Source organism: Eurypyga helias, unplaced genomic scaffold, assembly GCF_000690775.1.
Source record: "Eurypyga helias isolate BGI_N326 unplaced genomic scaffold, ASM69077v1 scaffold18135, whole genome shotgun sequence".
In the NCBI taxonomy this organism is placed as follows: Eukaryota; Metazoa; Chordata; class Aves; order Eurypygiformes; family Eurypygidae; genus Eurypyga; species Eurypyga helias.
The window spans coordinates 40,330-52,330 of NW_010253646.1; the positions used below are offsets into that span (position 1 = coordinate 40,330).

At 58.3% G+C, this 12,001-nt stretch overlaps 1 protein-coding gene across 1 annotated transcript in view; it reads right to left on the reverse strand.

Moving 5' to 3' along the window:
• Positions 1-11,247, reverse strand: part of LOC104510478 (disintegrin and metalloproteinase domain-containing protein 33-like) — a 26,126-nt gene extending 14,879 nt beyond the window's left edge. Inside the window, exons 1-4 of the mRNA XM_010152739.1 lie at positions 11,238-11,247; positions 10,027-10,109; positions 3,220-3,296; positions 64-139 (exon numbers count right to left, since the gene is read on the reverse strand). Coding sequence (XP_010151041.1) covers positions 64-139; positions 3,220-3,296; positions 10,027-10,109; positions 11,238-11,247 — 246 coding nt within the window. The remainder of the gene's footprint in view (positions 1-63; positions 140-3,219; positions 3,297-10,026; positions 10,110-11,237) is intronic.
• Positions 11,248-12,001: the final 754 nt, after the last annotated feature.

Here is a 12,001-nt window from a genome sequence, read left to right on the forward strand (position 1 = left end):
CACCCCAAGTGCCCAGGCACCCCGAAAACAAGAGATGGGCCCCCCCTGTCCCTCAGCACCCACCGTGTGGTTGGGGGCCACTGTCACGGGCCGCCCATCTATGGTGTAGTGCGTCTCGGTGTAGCCCGGCACCAGCAGCCTGTGGAGAGAGGAGAGGGGAGAGGGGTGAGGACACCCGGGCTGCGGACACCCTGGCACAGGGACACACTGAGGCTCCATGCCCAGACCCAGGCAGCCGTGCAGGGCTGAACCGTCCACATGTCCCCCCTCATCCACGCATCCCCCTTCACAGCCCCCCTTGCAGGGCTTCAGACAGCGGAAGTGGCAGCACGGCCATCACCGCTGCGTCAGGCCTGGCCCCCAACCAGCCCACAGCTGGCGGGGACATGAACTGCAGTCCAACATCCCCCTTTTTGTCTCAGCAAGGAAGGGGCTGCCCATACTGCTTTGGGGTCCTGCTGCTCTGGGACAGGGGACCTGCATGGGGGGGAGTCCAGGTGCCCACTCATCCCCTGCCAGAGGGCTCAGGCATGGCAGGGCCAACCTGCCACCCCAGCAGACCAGCAGCCAGGCAGGATGACACATCCACAGGGACCAAACCCCTCTTGGGACTACCGAAGCATGGGAAAGCATCCTTCTGGGAGAAGAGGTCAACACAGTACTGGGGGTCCAGCTGAGGATGTGGGAGGATTGGGGTCTCCAACACAGCCACCCCATCCAGCCCTGGGCATGACCCTCCACCTTCCTCACGGCACAGCGAGGACGATGGTCCCGATGCAACAGCCCAGCAACAAGGTGAGGGCTCCCTGAAAATGACAGGGCTGACGGTGAGAAAGCTCCGTCTGCTTTTGGCAAAGCCTGCACCCCCCTGCCTTCAACCCACGCGCCCTAGCTTCCCCTCTCCAGCTGCTGGCCACATCCCGCCACAGCCTATCCCAGAGCTGCCTGTGACGCAGTCCTTGACAAATCGCTTCCGGCCACCGGGAAGAGCCAGAGCCGAGCTCACAACTCGCCTGGGATCTGGGGAGCAGAGAGGGGACATGTAGGCCGAAACAACCCCATGGGTGGTGGGAAAGAAGAGAAGAGGACATGGGTTTCCCAAGCTGCCCAAACCTGCACCTGCGTGAGCTTGCCCAGATGCCAGGGTGATGGGCGTCCCCACCGTAAGCTGGCAGCCAGCCTGGGGATGGCAAGTCTCCCATGGGAAGGGTAGGGTGCATGCAGGGGTCTCTGCCACCCGGAGAAGGACAAAGCAGGGCTGGGCTTGCCCCTGCTGGCAGTTTGGCCCTTGATTGGTGGGGTTTGGCCCTGTTCCAGACGTTTTATGTTGCAGCAGAGGAAAACAAACCAAGCAGCCGGCCCCAGAATAGCCCTCCCGCCTCCTGGTTTCTATTTTTCAACCAATTTGGCCCCAAAAATGTCACAGTGGGCACATTTCCATCTTCACAGCCCACCTGTGAGTGGGTGCCTGGCACCAGTAACTCCAGTTAGAGCAGGGAAAGTAGAAAGGAGCTCAGCCTGGTTCCTGGAGAGGGACCTGTGGGCAGCTTGGCAAGACAAGAGCTTGGCCAGTGAGGGGGCAGAAGGGCAGCTGGACCAGGATGTGGACAGGGACAGAGACAAGTCAGCCAAGGACAGCGGAGAGGCAAAAAGTCTCCATGCCACGCCTGGGGAATGGGGGAACTGGGAAGGTATTCCAGTTCCCCAGCCTGGGGAACAGTGAGTCCCATCCAGGGGGGCAGCAAGTCCCAGCACAGCTCAGACCACTGGGATGTCCTCTCCAGTGCCACGGATAATCCGGGGTGCCATGGAAGTTCTTGGGTCCCATGTCTTGGCTGTCATAGACTGTCTTGAGTGCCATGGGTGGTCCTGGGTACCATGGGCTGTCCCGGGAGCCACAGATGCTCTTGGATGCCACGTACTATCCTGGATGCCACATGGATTATCTTGAGTGCCATGGATACTCTTTGATGTCATGGAAAGTCCTGGATGCCACAGATTGTCCTGGGTGCCACGGATGATCCTGGATACCGTGGATGGTGGTGGGTGCTATGGACTGCCCTGGGTGCTCAGCTTCTTTTTGCTGCCACCAACCCCCTCATCTGTTTCACTGTGCCCCCAGCATCCTGCAATGCCCCACACTTCTCCAGCCCTGCCACAGGTCCCACGGGCCATCAGGGATGCTCTTCACCCCTCCTGGCCACCCTCATCCCTCCAGCATGGCAAAGGGATACCAACCCAGGATCAGGGTCATGAGAAGACACACAAACATCTCCAGACCTGGTGCACCACCAGAAACAAGATAAAGCTTTGCACGTGAGCTTTCAGCCTCCACTGCCAACCCTCACATTGCCCACAGTCCTAAAACACAGCGTGCATGGTAACACCCCCATTCTCCTTCCTGCTCACCAAAAAGCTCCTCTGTGGGTTGCTGTGGCCTGCTGCCTGTCCAGGCTGTTTGGGGGACACCGTGGTGGCTGCTTGTGTATCCAAACAGCATCAGGAACAGGATTCTGCCAGGCACAAGGCTCCCACGGCTGCTGGTAAGCAGCAGCCCATCCCGCAGAGGTGAGCTTTCTGCCCTGCCCCACCACACCTGGCACCAGGAGGGACCCAAACCAGCACAGGGACAATTGCCACAAGGTCACAGGGAGAGGGGCAAGGAGAGCAGGGCAGGAGATGGAGACGGTTGCTCTCCTTGCTCCAGCACAAGGGGATGCCAGGGTGGGTGAGTGACACAGGGGACAGCTGCTGCTGGCACCTGCATCCAAGTCAAGCCAAAGAAGGAGCCCAGGGAGGGTCAAGCAAGGCTACATGACAAGCACACCCTGGAATGGTCTCAGGCTGACACGTAATCACAGAATCCTTAGGTTGGAAAAGACCTTCAAGACCATCCAGTCCAACCGTTAACCCAGCACAGCTAAGTCCACCACTAACCCATGTCCCTGAGCACCTCATCCTCCTCACGTCTCTTAAATCCCTCCAGGAGGTATGGCAACCCCAGGAGCTGAGTTTCCAAACTACTGCGAGGAGTCAGCACTGCCCACCATGACATACCTCCAAAGACCTCACAGGATGAGCCCTACCAGCAGAATGGCACCCAGGAGCCTCCCGTCCCGCTGACGCTCCGCCTGGCATGTCTCCATCCCCCAAAGCTCCAGGCGAGACCATGCCAGAGATGCCCAAGGCCCCTTCCCCAGCCCCGACTGGGGCACTTACTGGTTCCTCTCCAGCACCAGGACGAGCTCGCTGCCCTCGGCCGTCACGGCCACCTTTGCCCGGGCAGGCGCTGGCACCTGCGGAGGAACCAAAGGAGAGAGGGGGTTAGCAAAGACAGAGCCCAGGACGCTGCCAGCTAGGTGTCTGCCTGTCCTGCTCTCTGCCTGTATTATTGTAGGACCTACTGCTCCATTAGCAACACAAAGGGCAGCAGGTGCAACAGATTTTGAGCATCATTCCTGTTTGGGAAAGCAGGAGCTGATTTTCCAACTGCAGAAATGCAGTGGGAAGAGGGAGTGCACATGTGACTCAGGGCAGGGGCACACATCAGTGGGGACATGGGGGCCAGGAGGTCCCTGAGCAACCCCAGCCACCCTGCAGGAGACATCCCACACCACCTCCCAAAGGCTCAGTCCCTCAGTTCAAGATGGCAACAGACCCTGGGCCACCCTGGACACCATCTCCTCTGACCACCCCAGCCCCAGCACCTTCCTCTGCTCCTCAGCTCAAGGTGCATCCCAGTCTCTCCTCCACAGATCCACTCCACCTACCCCATCCCCTGCCATAAGCACGTGGAAGGTGAGCAATAAACCCTCTTGCTTGATTTCCCACAGATAGCAGCAGATAAAAGGGGATTCACGCTGGGATTCACCCCACAAGAACGGGGCTGAGAAAGTAAATCCCAACTGGCAGCTCCCCCAGAAAAAGGCCACAAGAGGGAACGGATACAGGGTACAGGATCAGGAGCACTGGCCCAAGCATCCCAGAGCCTCCGCGCCACTGCAGCTCCATCCCACCGGAAATCATGAGCCAGATCCTGCGGAGGCAGGTCCCTGGGTGGGTCAGCACCTGGGTGCAGCCCCGTGGGGTAAGGAAATACACACCAACCGCCCAAGCACCGGATAACGGCACTGTTAAAAATACCGCAGGGCAGCAAGAGGAAGTGATTGACTCAGCTTCCCCAGGATGCTGGCGGTTTTACTCCATCCCTCACTTTGGAGGGCGTTAAATGGGAACCCCAGGCAGGGACCCACCACAGCATGTGATGGGATGGGCTGGAGCCCAAAGCGCTGCCCTTCTATGATGTCCCAACATCCCTTTCCCTGCTCTAGTGCCGGGGACACAAGCAGCATCGCCCTGTTCATGGCCTGGCTGGCTCTGTCTCCCTCGCTCGGTCCAGATGCAGGGAGCCGGGCCGGCTGATGGCCCCAGGCTCCAGATCCACCACAGGGTCCCGGCACCCTGGCCACCAGCTGGCGAGGTTTTCCCAGCTCTGGAGAGAAAGGGGAGAGAGGAAGGAGCCATCCCCGCAAGGCTCTGGCTTTGGCTGCTCTGAGCATCACAGGGTTTTGCAGCCGGTCACTACGAATGCAGCAGGGTGGGGGTAAAGTTGGGCAATTCCCATCTTGGGTTAAAACAAAGGCCAAATCCTGTTGTACCCTCTCATCCCTATGGAAGTGGCCAGCAAGACTTTGCCCCTCATGCACCCCAGTCCCCATCCCGTTATCCTGAGCACTGCGGATGCTGGGGGACTTCCAGCCTGGCAGCCCCAAGGCCACCCTCCTGTGGGGATCATCGTGCTTTTAAGGGGCAGCATCACGGGACAAAGCGTTTTGGGGTGTAGAACAGATGGGTACCTCTGTTGCTGCATCCCATGGCATGGGGTTCGCACTCCTAGGATGGGCGTTCCTGCAGGTCCACCCCAAACTGAGCTCCAAGGATGAAGGCACCCCCTTAAGCTGCTCAAATTGTCCCTGCAGATGCTTCTAGCCCCAGGGAGACCCCCCACTCCGAGTCCTTATAGCCTTGTTTCCCAAGGATGGCAGCATGGGGACGCAGTGACGGAGCCGGGCCGGCCAAGCTCACCCTCCGCCTCCAACAGTCTTCCCAGCTCCAAAAAAGGAGACCAGACACAGTACTTGGAAAACACCCACCCCAAACACAACAGCAAAGCAATCCGAGTCCGAGGCCCTGCCGCTTCCCAGCGAGCCCCTTCAGCACAGCCATGGCCCCTGCTCCAGGCTAGGGGCCCTGTGAGATGGGGGGAGAGGGAAGCCGGGGCAGAGGGCTCCCCTTCCTTCAGCAATGGTGGGAACGGGCTGTATTTTTAGAACATGATCTTATACAAACATCACTCCTTCGCCAAACATGGTCTGTACATTTTTCTTGCCGTTTCCCTTCTTTCCCCCTCTTGCCCTCCCTTTTTTTCAAGCCTGTTTCTCCCTAACACCCGCTCCCACAGCCCATCTCCTCCTCCTCCCCAACTCCCTGAAGGCTCCTTCCCAGTTCTGAATTCCCCAGCAATTACTCCCTGTCTCGACTTAAGGCCCTTTACTGGCAAAATGCTCTTTCCCAGCTGCCGTCTTAAAGGGACATGTGGGCATACGGGGTTATCCTGGCATTTGAAGCCTGGCTCCCTGGCTGCTGGCAAACAAACCACTGCTAACAGGATCGGTGTCCAACCCCCATGAGGTGATGCATTGCAAGCTCTCCCCTTCCCCGTGCCTCAGTTTCCCCTGAGAGCACATGGAGAGGCAGCGAGGAGCAGGGGAGTGATCCTGGTTGAAACTAGCTCAGCCCCTGAGGAAATAAATCATGGAATCACAGGATGGTTGGGGTTGGAAGGGACCTTAAAGCCCATGCAGTCGCCCCCCCTGCCATGGGCAGGGACACCTTCCACTAGACCAGGTTGCTCCAAGCCTCATCCAGCCTGGCCTTGGACCCTTCCAGGGATGGGGCATCCACAGCTTCTCTGGGCAACCTGTCCCAGTGCCTCCCCACCCTCTCTGGGAAGAATTCCTTCCTGATGCCCAATCTCAATCTCCCTCCTTCCGTTTAAACCCGTCACCCCTTGTTCTGTCACTCCCTGCCCTGGGGAAAAGTATGTCCCCCCCAGCTTTCCTGTAGTCCCCCTGGGCACTGGAAGTTGCTATAAACAGTAGTAAAAAGAGGGAGAAGGAGGGTGTGAGAACCACTTGTGCCAAGCAGGAGGCAAATAACCCAAGTCGAAGGACAGGAAAGGTTATCACATTAATTAAAACACCCATAATTTTGCCTTGAGCCTAACTGGCAGGAAGTTGGGTCCCCTAGAGCCGCCTGCCAAGATGTTGCGCATCAGGAATGAGCAGGGATCAGCATCATCCCTGGCTCCAGAACCATACCAGGCTGCAGACCCTTCCTCCCCGATGCCACCTCCTTTCCCCAGCAGCCACTAGTCCTCACCACAGGCTGCAGGAACTCCCTTCCCTTGGCCCTGGCTGGACCTGGAGCCTCTCCAGGACATCCCAGCAAAGCCAGTCCCACCAGGGCTGGGCTGGGGGAGGTGAAGAGCAGCTGGGATGAGTCTTCCCTAGCCAGGACCCAGCCCACAAGGACTGACTGGGCCCAGCTCGAGACTATTTTTCTTTTGCAGTCCACTGGTCAGAGAAACCGCAGCGATGTTTGCCGAGGAGCTGAGGCCAAGGGGTTTGTGTTACACTTCAAGGGGAAAGACAATCTGTTTCCCCATGGCTCCTGGCCATCCTCCTCACCCCGGCTCCCTCCTCTGCCCCCCGAAAGCTCTCGCTGCCCTGCAGAAGCCTGGGAGCAGGCTCAGAGAGCTCCAAGCTCCTTGGGAAATCATTAGATAAGCCAAAATCCAAAAGCCATGTTCAAATCCCAGCCCAGCCATCTGCTCAGGCAGGTCCCACAAGCCCTGATTTCCTAAGTGCGTGCATACGAGTCTGGACACAACGAGGAAGATGGGGCTCAGAGTTACCGGGAGATGCTCCATAGGGGATTCAGTGATGGGTTTTGCAGCTGGAGCATCATGGCCAAGCCAGGTCCTCTCCAGGCAGCTGGGTCCGAGCAGCAGTTCGGGTTTGAAGGCCACAGCGTGGGGACTGCATCGCCTTGTCCTGTACGCCCACTAAGATCGGGATCCAAGAGCTTAAGGACAAGCCTCTTGTTCCAGATGCCCACTGGAAAAGCATCCTGGAGGCAGCAAGCTCCAGAGGAGTTGGGGGAAGCAGGGCAATCCAGGCCCTGGAGATGGAGGCAGGATTTTGGTTGTTTTGAAGCAAACTTGGCTAAGGGACCACGTCAGGGTTGGCTCTGTCCTGCCACGCGTTGCCAAGAGAAAAGGGCTTCCTTGCAGGAAACAGATTGGAAGAGCACATGCCCTCAGCACCTGCAGCCTGCCTGAAACCACAGGCAGTTCTCCCTTCCCTTCCTCCTCCTCCCAGAGCTGTGACCCCGCACAGAGACCACGCTGCCGGGGAGGGGCACACACCGCAGGGCTGGGGGAGGCACCGGCTATCACACCCTGACGCAACTGGCAGGGATGCTCTGAGCGTTTCCTGGCAAGGTTGAAGGGGACAGCCACGTCCCACTGCCAGGACAGGGAGACGGTGGTTGCCCCAGCAGACGATCCTGCAGTGTGAAAAGTAGTAGTGAGGGGAAAGATGCTCCATTTGTGTCAAGGTGTGTTCCCATATGGAAACAGGGTGCCAGGAGAGACCCAGAGGGAGGTTGAGGGACCCTTCTGCATGAGTGCTCCTGATTCCTTGTGATTTATGGAATAAAAGTTTGGGTGGGAAGGGACCTTAAAGCACACTCAGTCCCACCCCCTGCCATGGGCAGGGACACCTTCCACTAGACCAGGTTGCTCCCAGCCTCATCCAGCCTGGCCTTGGACACTTCCAGGGATGGGGCATCCACAGCTTCTCTGGGCAACCTGTCCCAGTGCCTCCCCACCCTCTCCGAGAAAAATTCCTTCCTGATGTCCAATCTACATCTCTCCTCTTTCACTTTAAACCCATTGCAGTGAGAAATCGCACTTGGGAAAAGCCATTGGAAAGGGAAAGCAGTGAGGCACAGGCACAGCAGGCAGCACGACAGGCTGGCTGGGTCCCCAGGGCGGGGACAGGGGACTCCCGTGCCTTGGAACTGGATACCATTGGGATACCTGGGCCAGGATGCTGAGCACAACCTCCCTTTCCAGATCCAAAGAACTGGAAAAGCTCACGGTCAGCTCTGGCAGCCTCTGCTCTGTGCCCCAAGCCAGGGGAAGGAGCAGGAGGAGGCAGATGCCAGCAGCAGGGGGGCAGGATCCCATCCCAATCCGGCAGCAACCAGGGAGCTGTTTGCAATCAGGGTCCCCACGACCTCCTCCCCGGCCTCTCCCAAATCGCTTCCATGTGTGCCAGGAGCCATCGAGCCCGCAGGGACTTCAGCTCCGAACAATAGGAGAGGGGAGGGTGTGTGGGGGGAGGCAGGATCCAGCCTCCCCAGCGCCATGCTAGCCCGCACACAACGGGACCGCAGGGCCACCACCAGCATCCTCCCCTCCTTCCCACTGGCTTGACCTTTCTCCTTCAGGAGAAGGGAAAGGAGACGCGGCGGAGTCCCCAGGGACTCTGGTACAGGCCACCCGCAGCATCCCACCCACGGCAGAGAGGAGCAGCCCCAGGAGAAGAAAGAGAGGCGCCCCGGGGCAGGCACCATGCGTGAACCCCTCATTTCACACGCTCAGATGTTGTCTCCTCCCGGACTCCAGCCCTGAAAGCCAGCCGTGCCCAGACAATCCGCAGGCTGGCGGACGTATTTATTTCCAGGATCTTTGCTGGAGGGCAGGAGGAGACGGGGTGGACTAAAGCCATCCTAAAAATATACACGTCAGTGGGACAGGGGTAAAAAAAGGGACGGTTTGGGGTTATATGCACAAGCAGGGAGCCCGCTCATTGCCACCATCCTTCCCCCACTCCTGGCTGCGACCACCCTCCCTCTCCTCGTCCTTCCCCCTGCTCCGAGGAACAGGAGCCTCCTTGTTTTGGCCTGGCTGGAGCCAGCGAAGGCAGAGCAGATGCCAGGAAACACGCCAGGACCTGCCCAGCCACCCTGGCCCCGGCCGGTGGCCGTCCCAGCCCCACTGGCCCTAGGGTCACCCGGCGACTCCCAAAACACCCTGGGTGCCTGGAATTTGCACCCACCCAGCACGATTTTGGGTGGCAGGGTGTTAGCAAGAGTATAAATAAACCTCCAGTCCCAAGTGCCCTCCAACCTAAATATAGACCAGTCCAGGGCTGCTAGGAAGGGAGGGGACATTTCTGCAGGCTGACCACAGCGTCCCCAGTGTGACGGGCTCTTCCAGCTACCGTGGAAGCATGATTCCCACCAGACCCACCGGTGCTGGCAAGGAGACCGTAACCCCCGAGGCCCGACCAGCTGCTGGGTATGAGGACCAGCTGCTTCAGCCAATGGGCAGCTGCAGAGCTGGGTGACCCCACCACTGGGCAAGGAGCCAAACCCAGGCAAGGGTCACCACAAGCATCTCCTAACGTGGATTTGGAGACGGTGGGGGTGGCAGGGAGGGTGTGACAGCCCTGGGAAGAGATGTCCTCTCCTCTCCGCTGCCCGGGCCCAGCTTCTCCACAGTCTTCCCAAGGATATTCCTCTTAAATCCTGCAGCACTTCCCCTTTTGATAATACTGCTGGGCTGTCTACCCTGGCCAAACCATCAGTCTGATGGATTACCTCCATCTCCTCTCTCCAAACTGCCCCACTCCCTTCCACTCCTGTTGTAGCTCCTGGCCATCTTTCCTACTGCCCAATAGTTAAGACAACGTCTAATTAACTCACTGTTGCATCCTCTGCTTTCCCTGTTCATCACCTGAATGGTGACAGGTCCTACAAACTCCACATCCTGCTTGTGGGAGCTGCCAACTCGACATCTCCCTCCGAGTCCCTCCACCCGAGTCCCGCCGCAGTCCCTCCGGATGCAGGACTCAGCCGGGCGGTGCAGGGGAGGGGTGCTGTCTCCATCCTCACCTTTTCATCCAGGCTGACAGCTCGTCTGCTACGGTCCCTGAGGAGCCAGTGGGGGGTGACCAGCTCTCCATGGGATAGTGGACCTGGGGAACAGAAGACACGACAAGGGTGTGAACAGACCTTGAAAGAGATGGAGCTCTTCCAGAACCACATCAAGAGAGAAATGGGGGGAAGAGGCAAAGCTGGGGGACTTTGGCTGACATCCAGGGCCACCTCTTAGGTGGTTCTGGCTGGGGGACACCAGCATGAAGCCAAAGCCTCACGCCCTCCCCAGGCCAGCGACCTTACCGCTGCCCCAGCCTCGCCCCCCGAGGCCTCCCAGGAACATCACTACTCGCTCAGGTCCCAAACCCGCTGCCTACATCCCCTAAAACCCACCATGGAGAAGCAGCTGACACATGGGTGGCACCACCCTGACCTCGCTCACATCCTGGTCACCACCAGCCCCACAGAGTACCCCCAAAACAGCCCAGGAGCTGTACGGGCAGCATGGCAGCAGCACATCCTGCCTGCAACATCTCTCCCAAATCACACAAGTAGCTTCATTTTTGGCTTTATGCTTTTACACCACTGATCATCGCTATTTATGGGGCAGGGAAGGGGGTTCGGTCACCCAGAAATCGAGGCGCCATCCTTCCAGCCAGAGCTGGGCCCAAGCAGGGAGCAGAGGAGCTAAAATAGCTGCAGCACGTTACGGGTTTCTCCGAGCCATCCCAACTCCCCCGGGCAGCAATTCCTTGGCTCGATCAGAGACAGGCAGGCTTTCTAAGATTTTTTTTTTCTCTAAACAGTGTGGCTGTATTGGACTGCAGCAGAGTGAGCAGCTACTGATGACGTAAGCCTGGACAACAACAGAAAAAACCCCAAAACGTGAAGATGCTGTGGAGTGGGGATGAGGTCTAGCAAAAGTACCAAGGGCTGGACCACCTCGCCAAGCCAGATGTTGTCAATGAAGGCTTGGATCTAGCAACCTTCCCAGGAAAGTTATTAATTAAAGGGTGTGGAACAACAGGGCTTAATGCTTTACGCTTTTATATGCTTGTTTTGGTTCCCCGTGCAATGATCAGGGGGATTTGGCAGGAGTAAATATGAAGCTGTGGGAAAAAAAAAAAAGGCAAAATAAAGACACAGTCATTGGCTGGGGGTGGCAGATTGAGCGTTTAAGGTGATGGAGTGACCCAGCCCAGCCAGCTCCGTACCCCGGGACGCACCTGGCGCCATCGCACGGTGGCATTTAATCAGCTTTCATTATATACAGCATGTAATCAGATTCCAGGAATAACTGCAGATAAGGTGGTGGCATGATCCCACTTCCCTTCTCCTCACCTCCTCCAAAAGCGAGGCCCTCCACCCACCCCCCCAGCCATAGATAAGGCTCGTTTTTTCGGGTGGGGAAACGGAGGCACGGCTGCCACGCACGCAGCCACGCGGGGCGAGCAGCTCCAGCGCGGTTTGCTGCCTTCCCATTCTGCAGAAAGGGGTAAACACCAAACCACCTATTCCTCCTTTGCTGGCCTCCGCGGAGGGAGAAGGGCAGAGGGACGCTGCCTCTGCCGGCCTGTCGTCCATCTCCCACGCTGTCGGGGGAGAGGATGGGATGCAAGCAGCAGCCGTTCTGCTGGGATTACTGGGCTGGGCTTTGGGCCACGTCGCAAAAACCTCTGGGTTATTATATTAAGCTTTGTGCTGTTTTGACTGTAGCTTTTGCTGGGAATCAGAGAGACTCAGAGCATGAGATAGGGCCTTAAAAATCTTACTCAAACAAACCCAAATGTGGTGCAGAAGGGTTTCCCACCCCCCTCTTCTCTCTTTTTCCTGGAAAAGACACTCAATCCTCAGCCCTTCCTGGGAATGCTGCGTTGCTTTGGCGTCTGGGATGTTTGCACGACCGCGGCTGGGCAGCTCCGGGTCGGGGGGGATGCCCGAGCCCCGGGGTGAGCCCCGCAGGTCCCCGGCTCCCGCCGATGCGGGCACG